Source organism: Scylla paramamosain, chromosome 29 (assembly GCF_035594125.1).
Source record: "Scylla paramamosain isolate STU-SP2022 chromosome 29, ASM3559412v1, whole genome shotgun sequence".
NCBI classification, from domain to species: Eukaryota; Metazoa; Arthropoda; class Malacostraca; order Decapoda; family Portunidae; genus Scylla; species Scylla paramamosain.
In genome coordinates, this window is record NC_087179.1 from 17,578,099 (window position 1) to 17,598,354 (window position 20,256).

A 20,256-nucleotide genomic window follows, 5' to 3' on the forward strand; every position below is an offset into this window, starting at 1 on the left:
AGATCTAATGGGCCCTCAAAAGATCCGATGGTCCCCCGGACAGTGCACCGACAGACCACCTCCCCTCCTCTCGGTGGGTCTGTCTGGAAGGTTGTGTCGAGTTAATAAATGGTAGAATTGTTTTTGAGGCATTGAACAATACTAATTTCGCTCTGCCACAATCAGAAATGTTAGAGAGAGCAGGTATTCTCTGACATAGAAGCAGTAGTCATTCCAAGGAATATCAAAATAATACCTCCTCGTCTTTAAAGAGAACCACGTACTACATGGAATCCCGAACACTACATGAATGACTGGGATTCTGGTACTGGGAACGATTCTCTGCATATATATATATATATATATATATATATATATATATATATATATATATATATATATATATATATATATATATATATATATATATGAAAAAAAGGTCGTTATAATTAATTTTATGAGGGGATCTGCACGAGAGAGAGAGAGAGAGAGAGAGAGAGAGAGAGAGAGAGAGAGAGAGAGAGAGAGAGAGGCGTAGTAGTAAATGATTGGTCTGGGATAAACATGTGCAGTTATGTGGGTGTGTCTGCACGTAGCTGTCCCATTAACTCTCTCTCTCTCTCTCTCTCTCTCTCTCTCTTCACACACATATACACGTAACTCCTCTTCCTCCTGCTGCCACTACTACTACTACTACTACTACTACACACACACACACACACACACACATCCTATGATCTACAGGCGTACACACACACACACACACATCCTATGACCTACAGGCGTACACACACACACACACACACACACACACACATCCTATGACCTACAGGCGTACACACACACACACACACATCCTATGACCTACAGGCGTACACACACACACACACACACACACACACACACTTACACGCAAACAGACACATACACACACACACACAAACACACAGTACAAAGACAGACATACACGTGTAGACACAGACAGACACACAACAACAACAACACATTCGGACGAGGCACCAGGAAAGGCGCGCTGCTGAAAATGACAAACATATCATCTTTTCAATTATTTCCCTAGCCCGATCTTAAACTCCAACTATTACCTTCTCAGCCCCTACCCAGCACCCTAACCGACCATTCACACCCCTGATAAATAAAGGGAAAATGAATAATATTAGAGAAATAAGGAGTTGAAATAGCGTGAGAGACCCGAGGAAGAAGGACGCGAGGCTGGACGGCCCTCTCAAAGTGACAACAAGAATGAGAGAGTGATTAGACAGTCGGCCGATTTGAGGCGTTTTTATACCTCCCCACACGTCAGTGCTTGGTGATTATACTTCCTAACGATCATGGAGGACACTAGGCTCCCGCTAGTGCAGGAAAATGAGCTGTGGTGAAGGTTTAAAAGGCGAAATAAGACGAGAAGTGCGCGAGGCGAATGACCGGACTGCGGGAAGAGGCGGGGACCTGCTTGCAATAACTGCCTCATTTTGGGCCGTCTAGCTGCTCCTTCCCTCACCATGTAGACTCGACAGTGACTCAGAAGATGGTCAAGAGGAAGCGGACTCTCAGCATCAAGGAAAATAGCGAGAGTGTCAGCCAGGGAAGGTAAATAAAGAATAAAAAGACCGACTGATCTCGTCCCGCCATCTTGGTTTGGCCCCCTTGATTCCCATTCCAAGGCGATCTTTTAAGTCCCCGGGAATGGAAGGACAAGGGATGGAGGTGTGGTTTAAGGGCCTAGGGTTGTGCCTGAGAGCCCCACTGACTCCTAGAGGGGCAAAATGATGTGAGACGAGTATGTATTGTGGGTTAAATCGGCGAGATAAGAGTGAGGGGTGGCTTTCAACATGGCTGCCCACTTGAGGCGGCCAGGCGAAGGTTCTGAGGAATTTTTATCCTACATTCATCTTCTTCTTGGGAGTCATGGAGTGCTGTGCTGTGGTCTGTGGCCATGGGTGTGCCCTGTGATATCAGCATGTCTTGTTTGAGTGACCTAGAAGACAATACTTTCACTAAAGCTTCATAGAGTAGAATTTTTTTTTTTTTTTTTTTTACTGCCATGAATATTTTAAACGTTGCAGCATCAGATTTGTCATTTTGAATTTGTTTGCTGTGCATGTTGTCACACCTGTATGTACTTTACTATGACTGTCCATGCTTTGTGACAGACTAACTTTACTGATCCCAACATTGCTCAAAAGGAAGAGAAACATTGCAGGAAAAGATTAAAGATTCAAAATTTGTGTATGTATTACCTCACCCTTATAGCTCGTACTATGTTCATGCTTTGTTACAGGCAGACTACGCTTATTTATCCCAGCATAACATCAGATGAAGAAAAATATGACATCCTGAGCTTACAACAACTTTCAGCATATTAGCATACAAGGCATACAAGTTTGTGTGGCTTGTGACATGTCAATTCACATACCCTTGACTGATGACAGGAAGCTGTGACTGAACTGTATTGTTAAAGCTTTAATATATAAGACTTTAATACAAATGAGAAGGAAAAGAAATGAGAGCTTGGTGAGAAGAAAAAAGGGTGGCCAGAGGAGTGAGAGTAAGGAAGGGAGGGAGAAAAAAAAAGAGCATAGAAAATAGAGGAAAAGAATGGACCAGAGGAAGCAGAAGAGAGAAAAGAAAGGAAGGGAAGGAGGGGCTTGAGGAAAGGAGGTAAGGGATGATGGGATAGAGGAATGAAAGTAAGGCATGGAGGGAAAGAACACCAGAGGAAACAGGAAGGAAATTAGAAATCAGAGGAAGCAGAAGGGAGAGAAAATAGAACAGTTAGCTGAGAGGAAGAGCAGGAGGAGGCAGAAAAAAAGGAAAGAAAGGAAAGAGACCCTGGAGGGAAGGAAGAAAGGACCTCAACCCCAACCTGCAATACAATATATACACACCAATCAGTTAACTAGAAACACTCCTTCAAACAATTATACTAAGAACACGAACATTTACCATCGACCATCCCTTGCAATCTGTCAAGTAACCATTGCTTGCACACAGTGATGGAGATCTTGGGGGTGAGGAGGCCAAGCGTTTGAAGGCCCATGGGAGTCCGGTTAAGGTGGAGGGGTCGGCAGGGGTTCCCGAGGCCGCCCCCACCCACCAGAACCATGCAGCGCCCCACGAGCCTCTCAGCCCCTCAGCACACAGTGAGTGATCCGCCTGGTGATCTTGAGAAGTCATGTGTTCTTGATATTAATCTTTTCACTGATGGATAATTCTTCTTGTCATTGCTAAAGTTAAGTTTGTGATGTGATCTTTCCTTAAATCTTGTTTGACCTAATCTGTCCTTTGCTTTCCTTCATATTCTTACCTTCCCTATTGTTATTAGTATTATTTTTATTATTACTTTCTGTATTTTTCCATCCTTTCACTGCTGGCTAATTTTTTGCATTGTCATTAAGGTTAGGTTAGGTGAGGTTACCTTATCTCACATTTCATCACACCAAATGTATCCTATCCTACCCTTCATATTCTTATCCTCATTATTATTACACCAAGCATCCCTCCATCTTTCTCAATCTGCCAACAGGAACTTCCAATTCTTCAGTTCCTTCAGCAAACTCGCAACCAGTGTCCAATGTGCCTTCCTCTGCCGCACTACCACCGCCGCCTCCTACTGCCCTGCGTCCTACGCTGCAGCTCCGCACCAGTGCCCGCGTCCTCAACAAGCAGAGGCGGGAGGAGACCAAAGCTGATCAACCACCACCGCCACAGTCCCTCAATGCCAAGAAGCCTGACCCGGGAGGTGGGCTGCTTGGAACGTGCTGTTTATGTACTATAACTGATATTCAATTTGTAAAAGGCTCACAGCTTATATATTTACTCATCAGTTGGTACTGTGGAACATAATAATTGTCCAGGATCTAGAAATTAACATTGGTGGATGTATATTACTAGATCACTCAGTTGATGCATAACATGGGCATAGTCTTTATTATTCATTCATTTATTAATTATCAATCCTTGTTATGGATGTATGTGGCCAACTGTGCTATGCCTAACCTCCTGGGGTAGTAGGGTGGTTCACAAGACTTCCTCTCCACCAGGGGCTGACAGTCCTAAGAGTGTGAATGATGTCTGTGTGTGTGGTGCTCTATCTCTGCCACCTCGTGTGGGATTGCTGGCCTGGTATGTGGTTACATACTACTACTACTACTACTACTACTACTACTACTACTACTACTACTACTACTACTACTACTACTACTACTACTACTACTACTACCACCACCCCTTTCCACCATGGACTGACAGGGATGTGAATGATGTGTGTGAATGTGTGGTGCTTTGCCGAGGCCACTCTGTATGGGATTGCCAGGCTGGTACATAGATAGATAGACAGATATGCATGGTATATAGAAACAAATTATTCATTCATTAACATCCCAGGTCTGGATGGAGAGTTTGGAGAGGAGGAGGATGGGAAGAAGCGTCGGCGAGCCTGGGAACTCTGGTCTCTGGAGGACAAAAACATCTTCTTTGAGTCGATCAATGAGTGTGGCAAGGACTTTGAGGCCATCCAGGTGAGTGTGAGGAGTGGAGGATATGATGCTCTCATATAACATGCAAATTAGATCCATGAAATGTGTGTTAGTGGAGGAGTTCAGTGTGTTAGGTTTTGTATGCTTGCAGAGTCATCACACTGCACTATTTTGATGTGTTCCTGCACCTCTTCTGTATTGTCTTGTATTACCCTTGTTTCAGCATTATTTTGTTCTATTATTGCACTTAAACCATGCAAATTAATCCAGTGAATATATATTAGTATAGGAATTAGATTTTGTGTGTTACGGGAATGATAATAATACACTATTTTGATATGTTCTTGTGCCTATTGTTTTATATTATCCTTGTTTAAGCACTATTTTGTTCTATTATAGTGATTTTTAGCCTCTTCCTCTTCCTCTTCCTTGCCCTCTTTCTATTCCTATTCATCTATCTGTTCCTCCACCTCCTCTTCTTACAGTTAATGAATATACAAAACAAGATCCTAATATTGGATCATCAAATCCCAGGATAATTTTCAGGAACCTAACCTAACAAATCAAAACTGTAATAATCAGACCCAAGGATAATTTTCAGGAGCCTTCACACCTACAGTTTTAGCAAGGGAACCTAACCTATCTGACCTTTTCCTCAATGTGTTGCCAGAACTACCTGATGGTCAAGCTGCGGAAGAAGGGGGCGCCGCGCAGTCAGGTGAAGAACAAAGACCAGGTGCGCCACTTTTATTACCGCACCTGGCACAAGATTTCCAAGCACATCACTTTTAATGAAGGTGTGTTAAGTGCTGCTTCATATGTGGCCAGCTGTGCTATGCCTTAGTTATCAGGGTGTGGCCCACAAGTGTCCCTTTCTACTAGTGTGAACGATGTATGTGTGAGCGTGTGTGGTGCTTTGTCTGGGCCAGTGTCTGTGGGATTGCTGGCCAGGTATATAGAAATAGTAGTTTGTCATGTGCTGCTGCTATTCTGTCTTACATAGTTGGTTTGTTTTTTGGTTTATTTTGGTGCTTTCTATCTGTCTATGTTCTTACTGCTCTTATGTTGTATTGCTGTGGTTATTCTGTCTCATTGCAGCAAGAATATAAACTAACCTATATGTGTCCCTCCCTGCTTCCATCTAGGTGGTCAAGAAAGCCACACAAATTGTATAACTTAATGCTTTATTGCTGTAAGAACCTCAATTAATCTGTATTTCTCTCTCCATATTTCTGTCCAGGGGTCAAGAAAACCACACAAAGTTTAACTTAATGCTTTATTGCAGCAAGAACCCCAATTAATCTATATTTCTCCCTCCCTGTTTCTGTCTTGGGGTCAAGAAAACCACACAAATTGTATAACTTAATGCTTTATTGCTGCAAGAAGCTCAATTAATCTATATTTCTCCCTCCCTCTTTCTGTCTAGGGGTCAAGAAAGCCACACAGGAGTTGTATGGCCTCATAAACTTTGGTGAGCTTAGGAAGAAGGTTGGCGGAACCCTGGATGAGCGGAAGGCACAGAAACTGCAGGAGTTGATCAGGAAGGGATCAACCAGCGTGCGAGTAAAGGGGAAGAGTGTGCGTGTCCGGACCCCAATTTGTCGTGCCCTGAAGAAGCTCAACCAGATAGAAGGTGAGACTCAAAGTGCTCATTCCTTCTTATGCTTCCTCTCAGAAATTAGGTAAACTGGAGGACCCTGTGTAGCTTAGTGTCAGTGGAACGCATGACTTTTGAACCTTCATCTGTTGGTCCCTGAAGAAACTCAAGCTGATAAAAAGTGAGACATAACCCTTCTTTGTGCTTCCTTCCAGAGCCAGGATAAATTAGGGAAGCTCAGTGTTAATAGAGAAGAGTTTGATTTCTGGACTTTAATCTGTCAGACCTTCAATAAACACATCCAGGTTTTGTGTTGTCATCATACCAAAATATCCATAGAACTTAACCAGAGTTCATGTATAGCTTATGGGCCTTTGTTACCAATGAATCCTCAAGAATAACTCCTAGGTTCACACAATAGTCCCTGTATAGCTTTATTTCATTGTTTGCTGTGGAAGGAGCTGTTAAAGTGACTCCCATAGCTCAACATTCCATCCTGTCATCCCTATCATCTTGTCATTCCTCAGAGCTGCTAAGATGACTCCCATCCTATCATCCCTATCATCTTATCATTCCCCAGAGCTTTTAAAATGACTACCACAGTTCACTATTTTATGCTTGTACTCCTGTTTGCTGTGAAACGTGCTAACATTAATCCCACAGCTCAGCATTCCATTCTATCACTCCATCATCTTTTGTCAGAGCTGCTAAAGTAACTTCTACAACTCAGCATTCCATCCTGTCCTTCCTCCCTCAGAACATCGGGAACAGGCTGAGCTGCGTCTCCCGGCCAGTGTGACAGTGGAGGTGGTGCCGACCAGCATGCAGGCGTGGTGCCGTGTGCAGGCTCTGGCTCACAACCCTCGTATTCGTTTCACCACCTCCCTGCGCCGGCCCCTCGCCTTGCTCATCTCACACCTCCAGGAGAAGTGGCGAAACTCTAATCTCAAGCTGGTATCCTTTTTCGGAGTGTGACGGATGGGTGTTTGTGTTTACCTAGTTGTGATTTGTGAGGTCTGGGTTTGGGGTGTTTGCTCTCCATATGCATCTTTGTCTAGCCTCATTTTTAGAGTTTTATACTTTTTGCTTCTGGTTGTATCAGTGTATGTGTGTTTATTTACTTGGTTGTTGTATGCAGGGTTTGAGTTTGGAGTGTCATTTCTCCATGTGTATCTTTTATCTTGCCTTTTCTTTTATACTTTGAACACTTTGATGCATTACTGTTTGCTTCCAGTCCCATCATTGTCTGATTTTCTTTGTATTTATTTATCCAGCTGTTGGTGGGCCAGTGTATTTATATTCATGTGTGTGTGCAAAACAATCCTATTTTTTTTATGTAGGAACCTTCATTAAGAAAGACTATAATGTAAAGCACACCTTTAACTTTTCAACCATCATTTCATATAATAATGCCATATAAAAGTGCCATTTAACCGGGGAATAGAATCAATAAAGTCACTCAATCTACGTGTGAACTTTTCCTTGACGGAGCCCCAGCGTGACACTCTCTGCTCCCACGTCACTTTCCCGCTGAAGGTGGAGGCTGTGCCTGAGCCAATGCTTAGACTCATGCCGGTGAAGGGAGCCACCATCAAGCCCATCTCTGTCCAGGTACTGTGCTGCCATTCTTAGTAAGGTAACACTGAGGGCACATCTGCCTTACTGATGCTTATAATCAGCAGAAAAGTCCAGGGTTCATAGGTGCCACAGACAAATTGTGTTGTATCTGTTAGTTAGGTAGGGGCAAGAATGTACCTGCCTTACCATTGCTTATGATGTACAGAAGAGCAGTGTCACAGAGTTTACAGACAAAAATCATATTGCTGCATCTTTTAGGAAGAAGAGCTGGTTAGGCATGGATGCATGGATCCTCAAGTAGATAATCTGAGTGTAGACCAAGCTAAAAAAAGTGTCCGTAACTTCCAACAAAACAGTAATTTCATTAATCGTCTGTTTGCCACAGCCAGAGGTGATGCTGAAGAGCTCCTCCTTGTCACTGTCAAGCCATGAGGCAAGACTGAGGCGGCGAGGTGAGAAAGTGGGCAGAGGAGGCCGCCGGAAGGACACCAAACACCAGCAGGAGAAGGAAGTGGAGGACAAGGCATTGCGGGACACTGAGGGGCAGGGTGGTGAGGCCAAAGGTGCTAGTGGGGCTGGGGAGAGGAAGGGACGTGGTGAGGTGGAGGCTGTGGAACTGGAGGACCTGGATGAGGTATCTCAAGAGGAGCATGATGACTGCAGTGATAGTGAGGTCTGCTGCCCTAACTCCCCTGACGATGAGGTGGTGAGGCTTTCCCGTGACAAAGCCACCACCACCACCACCAGCATTGCCCTCACTCAGATCAAAGAGGAGCCACCAGACACTGACTTCCCCAGCTCCCCAAAAGAAGAAGAATTTGACCCAAACCTGCAGGTGAAGGAGGAGGGCGAGAGTGAGTCTGGAGACACCCTGAGGCAGCTGTTGGCCCTGGAGACTGTGGCAGGGGCTGGGGTGGTGGACGGAGATGCGGATGTGGTCTGTACGGGCGAGAGTACCCGACTCACTGCCCATGTGGGTGTTGATCCACATCCAAGACCTACTCATCCAACTCAGGTGTGCTCCTTTATCCTTCTAACCTGTCAAGACTCATTGCATTCAGGGATACTCATTATTCTCCATTTTGTTTATGTTTATTTATTTCCTCACCTGTCAAGATTCAGTTCAAGTGTACTCATAATTGTTAAGTTCACATCATTCTATCCTAGTATGTTTTCTGATGCTTGTCCTTAACACTCTGGGCAGCAGCAGCAGCAGAATGTGGTGCTGGAGGAGGAGAGAGTGGCTGCCACCACTCCAGAGCCAGAGGAGGAGGAGAAGCCCCCCACAGAGACAGTGGAGGCAGTGGAGGTAGACATGAAGGCGTGGATGCAGAAGATAAGGAGTGGATGGACCCTTGCCTCTGCCACCGGTATCTCCATTGGGGAGCTTTATCTCATTGTGAGTGGGTGGAGTTGAGCGTTCTTCTGTGTTCAATTAGCAGATGAGAGTGTTACTATGCTTGTATGCTGATGGCTGTGTTGGGAAGCTTGGTGTGTGTGTGTGTGTGTGTGTGTGTGTGTGTGTGTGTGTGTGTGTGTGTGTGTGTATGTGTGATCTGGTTTTGTTTGTGGGTGTTCAGGATGTTGCTTATCTGGAGTCGAGTATCCATTTCCATCCACAGCTGGGTCAAAACAAAAAGATCTGCCTGGAGTATGAATTTGAGGAGCCGGTGAAGATCAAGGAGAGCACGGAAGACTCAAGCAGTGGGAAGAGTGAGGGAACGATGGTGGAGGGTCAGTGCACCACCACAGCCACCACCACCACCACCACCACAGCCACCAGCACTGCCACCACTACAACCACAGCCACCAGCACATCCACCACCACCACCACCACAACCACCAGTATTCCTGTCACTCATGGGGAGGGAGCAGGGACAGACTCAGGTGGTCCTACTTCAGCTGAGAAGGAGCAGCAGGAGCAGCAGCAGCAGCAGCAGGGTAAGGACTCAGCAGGGGATGCCGCCAAAGATGAGAAGCGATCGGCAGCGGAGAACCTGTCTGGCATGCTGGCACAGCTGCTGGCCATGACCCGCATGATCCTCAACAAGCCGACCATTGATGCCACCTGTCCCTGTGGGCATACCTGCAGTCGTGGCCCAGGTGTGCTGCGCAGCCCTGCTGGGGGGCGCTCCCACAGCCTGGTTGGCCGGAGTCCTGGCAGCACCAGAAGTCCCCGCACCAGCAAGCTGGCGCTGGCCTGCAGTCCCAGCATGGCAGGCATTAAGAGCCCTGGCGGCCAGGCCGGCCTACCCTCTCAGCCGCTGCGGGAGCGGAACAAGCCCGCTTCGGCCAAGAAGCTCATGTCGGAGACCGTGGAGCCACATGCCAGCATGGTGAGTGGCTAGGCTCACTGTGCTGCTGGGGCAGGCTTGGCAATGTCTAGTCTGCCATCAGGCAGTCATGAATATAGATTTTTCTCATTAAAAGTTCCAATTTAGGGTTTTCTTCTTGAGAAACTCCCGTGTAACAAATTTCAAAGGATGATGAACAATTGACAGACAGAAGGAGTACATGTCATGGATATCATTCCATCCAGTACTTGTAATTTGTTGAATTTCAGGATAATTCTTTGTAGCCTTGGTAGTGCTTAAGATCATGAGGAAATATAACACTATCCCTTCTCTTATCACTTGATCCTCATCACAACACAAACCAGACAACACAGTTCTGGACATCAGCTGAGGTAATCCACCCGCAGAGCTACGTGAGGGACGGGGAGGCCAGCACCACCACCATGGCAGGCGTGGAGGTCACTATCCAACCCTCCACCACCACCACACTCACCACCACCACACCCTCCACCTCGGACCCCCTGCAGGTGCCCATGCCAGGGATCAGCACGGGGCCCTCTGCTGCTGTGCCGGGCTTGAGAGTGGTGCTGGGGACTGGCCGGGATGCGGGGGAGTTCAAGGTGCCGCTGGGACCTGCACCTAGGCAGCTACATGTCCAGCAGGCAAACTTTAATGCTCAGCTAAGTGTGAGTGTTGCCCTAAGCTTTCCTTCTGTTTGTTTGAAGACCAGACCTTGTAGCTACAGTTGGGTTCTCTAAGCCTGAATTTTTCCCTTTTCACTGAGAGCTGACGGGGCTCAAATTGTAAATGGGGTGTGTGTGTGTGTGTGTGTGTGTGTGTGTGTGTGTGTGTGTGTGTGTGAGTGAGATGCTTTTGTCTGGATGATCCTGTGTAGGATTGCTGGTCTGGTATATAAATAGACAGATTTGTGTCATTGTTTCATTATTGTCTGTGCTGGATTGTTTGTGAGGATGTTTGCTGGAGTGGATCAATCTTTTGTGTTGCAGAAACTTCTACCAAGGTACAACAGTCGGCCAGGAAGGAGGCTGGTGAGGAAGAATGTGGTAGTGCAACGAAAGCTGCCTTTGTTACCCAAGACCGTGGTACAGCTGCCCTCCCATGACAAGGTAATGCTGGGAGACACTCCATACCATCAAACATTTTCAAAATATAATATTTGTATCTTCAAACATCTTCAAGTCTTATCTGGACAGTTTCTAGCTGGCACTGGTGAAAGGTATTAAGGCTCTCAAGGTTATTTTAGTGATTCCAGTGATGGTTTAAGATGGTTTCTGCTCTGTCAGTGGGGAAAATGCCCTTGAGAACCTGACTCTTCATCCCTGTGGTCTTTGTTAATTGTTCTGATGAAAGAACTAAATTTTTAAAATTCTAGTGGCAGTTTAAGGAGAGTTTTCCTCTTTCACAGGGGAAAACATCCTTGAGAACTTCTCTTTATCCCTTTGACCTTTGGAAATTATCCTGAAGAGGGAATTAAACATTTAAGAAAACAGTCTTATATTTCACTCTAATGGTTAATCAAGAACTCCCTTTAGTGAGTTTTTTGTTTACATACAAAAGAGTTATGCTTATTCCAATCTGTTCTCTCCCTCAGGATGGTGGCAGCACAAGTGGCTACATCCCCATCACCATTGCTCCAGCCCCCAAGGGCATCACGTCACCAGCAACCAGTGCCTTCACCACCAGGTCGGCTGTGGTGACCCCCTCCTCCTCCCAGTCCCCTGCCCCAGTGCTCTCTCCCTCCCTCATGCCTGTGAGGAATAAAATCATCCAGCCACTACACTCCCCCAGCAGCCAGGCCACCACCAACACAGTTCTGCAGTCCATGCAGGTTCCCAGCACGCTAGGAGTTGCCAATGCCCCCGTGCAGTTGTCAGTCCTCTCCCCCCAGATGCAGCAGCCCTGCCTGACCACCCCTACTGCCCCCCAGATGCCCTCCCTGTCCCCAGCCACTAATGCCATCTCAGTTAACATATCAGGCCAGCCACTGTTGACAGTTGAGATGCCAGCCATTGTCAGCACTCAGCCCAGCATGCCTGCCCTCACCACACTCACCCCATCACCACCGCCACCACCACCAGCACCACCACCTGCAGAGAACAGCACAAGTGTCACCTCTGCAATGAGTGTGCCTCACTCGGCCACCTCTGTGGAGAACAGGCAGACCAATGGGCTGCTGAGTTCGGTGGTTTCCCAGGTGCTGAGTGAACTGCCTGACCTCAGCACGCCCCCTGGAACCCCTCAGCCCAGCCTCAGCAAGAGTGGTGACCAAGGCAGCTTGCAGGTGACAAATTTAGGTGACACACCTTCCCTGTGCCAGCCAGCCTCCCCTCCACTCCTGTTTGGCTCAGCCCTGCCGGTGGAGTCCCTACCAGACTTGCACACGCCAATCCTGGAGGCGGGCACCACCAGCATGACCACAGTCACCACCCTGCCACAGTCAGCCTCCACCACCCTCTCCCCAACGCCCTCCCTCCTCACCATTGCCAGCACACACCACCTGGAGCTGTCACCTCCCCCTACACAGACCAATGCCTTCTCCTCCCTCCTCAACACCCCCACCCCAAGCACTGACAGGAACGTCACCTCCACCCCAGTGCGGGCAATCTTCCCCTCCGCCCCATCCATATCCACCCTGCTGTCATCCCCATCAGATCTCAGCAAGGGCTTCCCCAACCTCCTGGATGGGTCTGAGGAAACACAGGATGGCTCAGGTGCGCAGGAGTCTGGTGGTATTGTGCCTGAGCTACACATACCAGAAGGCAGCGTTTCTCTCCCTCTGCTGGACATATCACTCGGGGGGACGGTCACCATCGCAGACCAGGCTCCAGGTGGTCTGCTGGGCACTGGTTCTCAGCCCACACTAAGGGAACAGTTAGCCGCGGCACACTCCCCACCACCCACGTCTTCAGTCTTGCCTCACAGCACGCCAGCACTGCCAGCCTCATCCATGATCAGCCTGAACGTTGAGAGTCAGGACAGCAGCAGTACGGACAAGCTTATGGATATCACGCTTGGCAATTCCAACTCCAACTCCAGCTTCTCCAGTGCGTAGCCTTGTGTTGTGCTGGTTGTAGTGGTTGTGGTGGTGGTTGCACCTACAAACTCATAATTTTTGCCATTTTGATGTTACCTAGTTTTATGGATTTTGTGGATTTATCCAGATATTTAAACAGGCTTCCCAGTGTTGCTTATATAAACTTCTTTTCCTCCACAGGTCTCTTGGCTGCTGCTACCCAACCACTGCTGGATGCCACCACAGGGGACCCCCAGGGGAGAGCGCAGGGCCTAGTGGAGGTGGGTGGCGGGGAAGTGGGCAGTGTTGCAGGGGGTGGGGGGAGCTGTCTGGTTGGTGATGCATCGGGCTTCCCAACGCTCTCCAACACACCTCCTTCACCCCCCTCGTCACCCTCACGTCTCCTGCAGCAGTCGGACACCCAGTGGCTTAACAACGAGGTTAATGATTTCTCCCTCTCCAGTTTCCTTGGGCATTTTGAATCCCCCATAAAGAACAACTCCAATTCAAGAGGTGCTTCCCAGACTGGCCCACAGACCCCCTTCATGCCCAGTCTCAGCTCAGTGTACAATGAAAACAGTGTGGATTTTACTGCCACGTTTGCCGAGATGAAGGCACAGGTCTCCGGCAGCTTCAAACAGTAGCTGGATGGGTGTTTTGTGGGAGATGAAAGTGATTCAATAAGATTATAGTGCAGGTGAGTGTATTAAAGACAGGTGAGAGGATGGAGGTGCTGGTAGTGTCAGGGTGTTGGAGAAATGAGGCTGTGTTGCGAGGTGATGTAGTATTGGAGCAGGGGCCTTTAGAGGAATTAAAGTGTCTAGTGGAGAGTTGAGAGGCTTGATTCTCCCAATGTGTGACAATATCTACCAGACTCAAGGTGTACGTTGCATTTCTCACTCGACCGTAAATTGTAAATGTTAAGCGGGAATTGTTTACTCTCTTCCAGAATCTCCTAATTTAGTTCCAAGAGAGAGAGAAGGAGAGGGAAAGTAGATATTAGGAAGTGTACAACTGATGGTCACATTCTCTACAGTGCATTTGTACATCCAGTGATAATGTGTTATGGTTCTTAGTTATCATCAAAAGTTACAGTGCATGATAGTACAAAACTGGTGACCCAAACTCCTGTGCTGTTCCCCTTAAAGAAAGAATGCTATGTGAAAAACCCAAGCAAGGCATCATCACTGAGAGGTCATTGGTACAACCTGTCAGTATTCGGATGAGTGAGTTTGTACGGCAACCTCATCTCAGTGCCAAGTAGACAGAAGTAATTGTGTGTGCTTGTGAGTGTGAGTGGGAATATAAACAGGTTGCTTTACAGGACAAACACTGGCAACAACACAATGGCTTATGTTCTTAAATACCTTGAGATTTCACTACAGTTTTCAGAGATCAGGGAAGCAATCAGTTGGATTCTTGTGATGTTTTCCTTACTCTCATGTCGCAAAATCGTAGAACAATGGAATCATGACTGAAAACACTGGAAAAATCATCATTATCTCTCAGTACAGCATGTTAAAGACATCTAATATAAGACAGCAAAGCATTTGAGAAGAATTAACTCTGGGCATTGTTGTTAAGCAGTAGGAGTGTTTCATCAGACAGACTTACCCTAAAACTAAATTCCACTCATCTCCACTGTCTGTGTCTGTTGGTATGGAGAGAAATGTGTCTTGTATATGCCACCATTCTTAGCTACACTGACTTTACTGTTTATCATGTTGAGGATGCATGGGATTGACAGTTCTTTCCTTATATACCTGAGTCCTGTCATGTGAACTCAACACAAGATGGGAAGTGGAGTTTCAATTTCTTACACTCATTGATAGAGGAGTTGCAGTGATGTCAGGAGGGGATGGAAGCTTCACACAAGGAATAAGAAAAGAAGGAAGACAGTACAATGAAGCAAGTATCCTTGGTGTTTAGAATTGGGCAAGATTTGTTTGGGAATCACAGTGCGAACTATGGAATCTGTGTCTTTCAGTGTGTCTGTGTGTGTGTGTGCGTGTGTGCGTGTATGAGAGAGAGAGAGAGAGAGAGAGAGAAAAGACAATTGTATGTTGTACCTTCAAGAGAGGAAGGAAATGAAGTGGCAGAGCACAGACTGGTGAACAAAAGGAGACAGGGTACCCAGTCTTGTCTTAAAGAAACCATGGTGAAATTCAGGACACCACACTACGAGAGGTGACAGAAGCAGAACAAACATTGAACAAACACAAACGCCTATTACTACTACTGTATATGTGTCTCTCATGTTTTTATATGCATACACAAATCCATAAACATACATACCACATATACATATACCAAGTTTTTCATAACATCACTTAACAAGGAAAAAGAAAAAGAGAAAAGACAAAAGTAAATAAAAAAAAATCCCTGAATGAGTAATAACTTTGTACATTAGGAATTCTATTTTTGTTACTTAGCATAACTCTCCCTCATCTAGAGCAGGGTAATATTAGTACAAAGGCTGAACATTGGAGAGGCTGCCTAACGCTCTCAGGCTGAAATGTGTCCCTCACCTTAGCAGTTACTTCAATCCAGTATCCTTCACACCACAACACTTATATCGACAACCCAAGAAGGATGAGGGCAAATGTTTATTCACAGCCCGTATTTTGAAACACTTTGCTCTCTCACCATGACGGTTTCATGAGGCTACATGGATGGTTTGTCAGCTTCTCAAGGGTGCTTGTTTTTACCTAACTTTTGATGCAGAACCATTGTTACACACTCTGTCTCTGGAAGCACGAAAACACCCTTGAGAATTTTGATGACTTCCACGAGAGCCTGTTGAGAGTTGTCAGGATATGGATCAGGAATGTTTGAGAATGCGGCCTCATGAGCGATGGTTACCTTGTGTGTTTTTTTATTTATTGTTATGATTATTATTCGCCAAGACTATTTCTCCAATGTATTTACTTTTTCATTCCTTTTTTTATTATTAGCATTTTTTCATGGTTACAAAGTTTTGTGCTTTTGTGTGTTGTTTCTTTGAATAACTCTGCTGTGATAAAAATACAAAGTAACAGATAGACAGACAGACAGACAGATAGGCAGACAGGCAGTGCTAGCCAGGTAATAAAATACATACTGTAGTGTCACTAGGAACAAACTTGAGGAGGGAGGATTACTGTGTGTGTTCTTCCCTTCTGCTTGTCTGTCCTTAACCTTCCCCACCCCAGTCTTGTTGTGTTTTTGTACAGTGTATTGTCTAAACTAGGCTGTTGTTACTTTTATTGTAGCTTTTTTTTTTTTTTTTTCAGACCTTTTGTAGCCTGGAGGAGTTTGTTTATAATAATAATATGCTAGATACATTTTGTCGAGTGCCCGGTTGAGTGTGGCAGAGGCCAGGAAATGTGTTCAGCTGGTATTGGAGAGTTTCCTTCCCTGCCTTTCCTACGTAGTGTGTTCCTTTGATGTGTCTTGGTTACACCTGTGCCAAGTCAACTCACATTGGCCTGTGTTCCTAAACACTGTTCTTTCACTGGAATACTTAGCTGGATTCTTACGTGTGTTTTTTCTCATTTAATAATACAATAAGACTCGACTAGAATCTTTTAAACACCCGAGAAAACTCCAGTCATTTCCCTGTGAGCCTCTTAAAGGTAGTCAAAACAAAATGTCAAAATATTTACAAATTATTTGTTGCTTTTTTTTCCCCCACTTGATGTTATATAAGAGTTGTTGAAATATTACTTAGTCTTTAAAATATCTCAGAAAACCCCAGTCACTTCCAGTATGGCCTCTTAAAGGTAGTTGAGATGAGATGTCAAACTGTTTAGGAGTGCAGACGTAAGAAGGAAAGCAAGGGAAGGAAACTGTAACTGTATAATGCCAGCTTAACCAAATGTGCTCTTGCAGCATCATCATCACCACCATCACCACCATCATCACCATCATCATAACAAGCTCACTACTTTCTGTCCCTTTACAATGCTTTCACAAAATTTTTCCCTAGTCAAATATTTATATCACAATAACTTTGTGCATTTTTCACCAAATTTATCTTCATTTTAGTATTTATTGCCAAGACTATTATTTTTTTTCTCTTTTCACCAAATTGTTTTTTTTTTTATCACCAAATGTTTTTTTTTTACCAAGACCTTTATCAACTTTTTTTTTTTTTTTCCTTCCACATTTTCAAATCTCTACTGACTTATTTAAAGTTACATTTAATGCTCTTCAATTCAAGGTGATGTTGAATGTTCCAAACAAATATGTCTCATTTTTTTCATGCCAACAAAGGTATGAGAGAAGGTTTTATCTGTTTTTTGGTATGGAGTAATGAAGTTTCTACAATACCAGTGATTGTCATGGTGAAAGAAATAAAGATGCTTTCATAACCTTAAGCCAAAACAGTATGAAAAGAGTATATATGTATACTGTAATGTAACTACATGATAATAAGTACTCACACTCTTTTGTTCATTGTATGTAAATAACATTCATGAGGATGGAATGAGAAAATATGAATCATACATTGTAAATAATGGACAGCCATTGATAAAGTATATATTCAGCTACTTTACTTTGTTTTTGTAATACTACTATATTGACAAGTAAGTGGCCAGCTGTGCAGTGCCTAAGCTCCTGTGGTGTGGTGGGGTGGTCTAGGAGACCCTTTCCACCAGGAGCTGATGGGGGTAAGAGTGCAAATGATGTGGATGTGTAGTGCTTTAGCCTGTATTCTGAATTGCGTTACTCTCTCATCGTGATTATTTTCAGAGGCCGCAGAGATGATTAGCTAGGTTCTCAAGAATGTTTCTCCCGTGAATAATGTAAAAATCTTGTTAATCTGTTACCAGAACCATATAAACACTTAAAAACCAGTGTAACTTCAACTAGAGCCTTTGGAAAGTAGTGCAGGTGCAGCATGGAAGTTTCAGAATGTGGTCCTTTGTCTGGGTCTGTGTGGGATTGCTGGCCGGTTATATAGATAATGGAGAGTGACACTTCCCTCCCTTAGCCTTACATAGTGTGGCTTAGGTGGCTTAAAATGTGATACCACTGAAAAATTGCAAAAAGTAATTGGGAACAGTGGCTGTCCCACAGAGGGAGAATGCTCTACTCAGAACAAAGGATATAAGTCTTTGTGGATGCTGCTCTTACTGTCCTGCTTCCCTTTCTTCTCCCTGTGCTGTGAGGAAGACAATTAGTGTGAAATTAGGTGTCTTGGGCAAAATTTTCAGTTCTTTCCCCCAGCTTGTTCTTTTCTTCTTAGTGTTACTCATGAGATTTGAATTGATTTGCCTTTAATGTGTTGATGTAAGACTGTGCCTCAAGTCAGTTCTTTATTTCTTTTGACCAATTGGCATATAGTTCTTCATTTCTGCTTTAAGTATTTATTTTGTGTTATTTCTTTACTTATTCATCTATTGTATGTAAGGGAGGCTGGCCAACAATTACTGAAACTATATGATATATACAGGAAATGCAGTAGAGGGAAGGAATGGAGATTGAGGAAAAGTAGGAGGGGTGAAAGGAAATGGAGGGAAAGATGTTGGAAATGGAAGAGAGGGAGAAAGAGATGAAGGCAGAGGAAGTGTAGGAAAAGATCCTGGAAATACAAGTGGAGGAGGAGAAGGTGCTGGAAATACAAGTGGAGGAGGAGAAGATGCTGGAAATACAAGTGGAGGAGGAGAAGATGCTGGAAATACAAGTGGAGGAGGAGAAGGTGCTGGAAATACAAGTGGAGGAGAAGATGCTGGAAATACAAGTGGAGGAGGAGAAGATGCTGGAAATACAAGTGGAGGAGAAGATGCTGGAAATACAAGTGGAGGAGAAGATGCTAGAAATACAAGTGGAGGAGGAGGAGATGAAAGTGAGGAAGAGGCTTTCAAAGTACAGAAAGTGAAAAGGATACTCATATTTTAAACATTAGAGGAAGATTCTCCATTATTCACAATCACGACTGAAGAAAATTCATGAGTCATCAGGAGAACACTATTACAAACACGAATGATGAGGAAACCCAGCTGAAGGAGGAGGAGGAGGAGGAAGAAGTGGAAGCACGTGTCGAGTGCCCACCAGCTGATAGATATTTGTCCTCCGGCATCAACAGAGATTATCTTGACAATATTTTTCGGCATTACCAACTATATCGTAAGGGAAGGCTTGGGGTGGCAGATGAGGAGGAAACAGCCAAAGGAGGAGGTGAAGGGCGTGGAGAAGAGGCAGGAAGAGATGGAGGAGGGAGGAGGAAGTTGCTGGAAGTGCAGGAGAGGGAGAAAGTGGAGAAGGTGGAGATTCAAGTGCATTAGAATAAGTGGAGGAGGAAAACTAAGAGATGAAGATAATGGAAATGTAGAATAGGGAGACAGTGAAGGAGAAGGAGATGGAGAAATTTGACGAGATACTGGAATTGCAGGAGAGGGAGAAAGAGATGAAGATGGAGTGAAAAGAAGTGGGGAGGAGGAGAGGTTGTGGAAAGAAGTGGAAGAGATGAACGTGAGGAAGAGATGTTGGAATGACAGAAAGTGAGGATATTACAAATGTTGGAGGAGGTGGTGTGAGTTACGGAAGTGAAAATGGAGGAAATCAAGGAGAAGGTTTATGACTGTCCATTCTTTAACAAGGAGTGAGAATAAGGGGACACTCACGTACACTGGCTTTCACTTAGGAATCATATTATATACGTGTATGATAATAGATAAAATAATAATGATAATAATAATAATAATTGTGCCCTTATAGTATATAACATGAATTTTGTATTGTTCTTTGTAATTGTGCCTCCGTAGTATATAACGAATTTTGTACATTGGTCTTCATAATTACATTTTTATCACTACTACACGTGTTTTACTATTTAGACAAATGAACTATCTTATCAGTCTCAGGAAATAGGAAATGAGTGTGACAAAAAAAAAAAAAGAGATAAGCATATGGCATTGAAGACCGGATGCACTCAGGACATTTAACTTTTCACATAGACCTCTTAATGCAATAAGTCAATTAAGAGCTTGTAGCAAGAGTACCACGTCTCTTATAAATGTAAGTGTATATTATCTATTTATCTGTCTATATACCTGTCTGACTACTCCTATCTCTACATTTGAGTGTGCTCTAATCCTCTCATTCCCCTCCCCTCTCACCCCTTTCTCTCATATACTCCATCAGTATACTTATGTGTTTATGACAAATTTCCTGCCTCTACATTTCCCTGTGTGTCTTAATCATCTCTCTTACCTACTCCATTTACCATCCTCTTTATTTTATTAAGGGCGTTGCTGTTAAGCTCATTGTAGCACGTGAGACGTCGCTTACTTG

The 20,256-nt window shown here is 44.7% G+C and overlaps 1 protein-coding gene across 3 annotated transcripts; it reads left to right on the top strand.

Moving 5' to 3' along the window:
* The first annotated feature begins 793 nt into the window (after nucleotides 1–793).
* On the top strand, nucleotides 794–17,511 carry LOC135115485 (mucin-5AC-like). 3 transcript variants are annotated; one of them, XM_064032308.1, is made up of 15 exons: nucleotides 794–1,587; nucleotides 2,992–3,140; nucleotides 3,524–3,739; nucleotides 4,384–4,517; nucleotides 5,146–5,272; nucleotides 5,902–6,108; nucleotides 6,830–7,026; nucleotides 7,570–7,683; nucleotides 8,036–8,665; nucleotides 8,855–9,049; nucleotides 9,273–9,986; nucleotides 10,310–10,630; nucleotides 10,952–11,071; nucleotides 11,557–13,009; nucleotides 13,180–17,511. In XM_064032308.1, exons 1-15 carry the CDS (start codon nucleotides 1,526–1,528, stop codon nucleotides 13,620–13,622), a joined length of 5,082 nt encoding a protein of 1,693 aa, XP_063888378.1. In that variant the 5' UTR covers nucleotides 794–1,525; the 3' UTR covers nucleotides 13,623–17,511. The 3 variants fall into 3 exon arrangements, with proteins under 3 accessions (XP_063888378.1, XP_063888379.1, XP_063888380.1); XM_064032309.1 differs by having other exon boundaries at nucleotides 795–1,587; nucleotides 8,858–9,049; XM_064032310.1 differs by having other exon boundaries at nucleotides 796–1,587; nucleotides 10,352–10,630.
* Nucleotides 17,512–20,256: the final 2,745 nt, after the last annotated feature.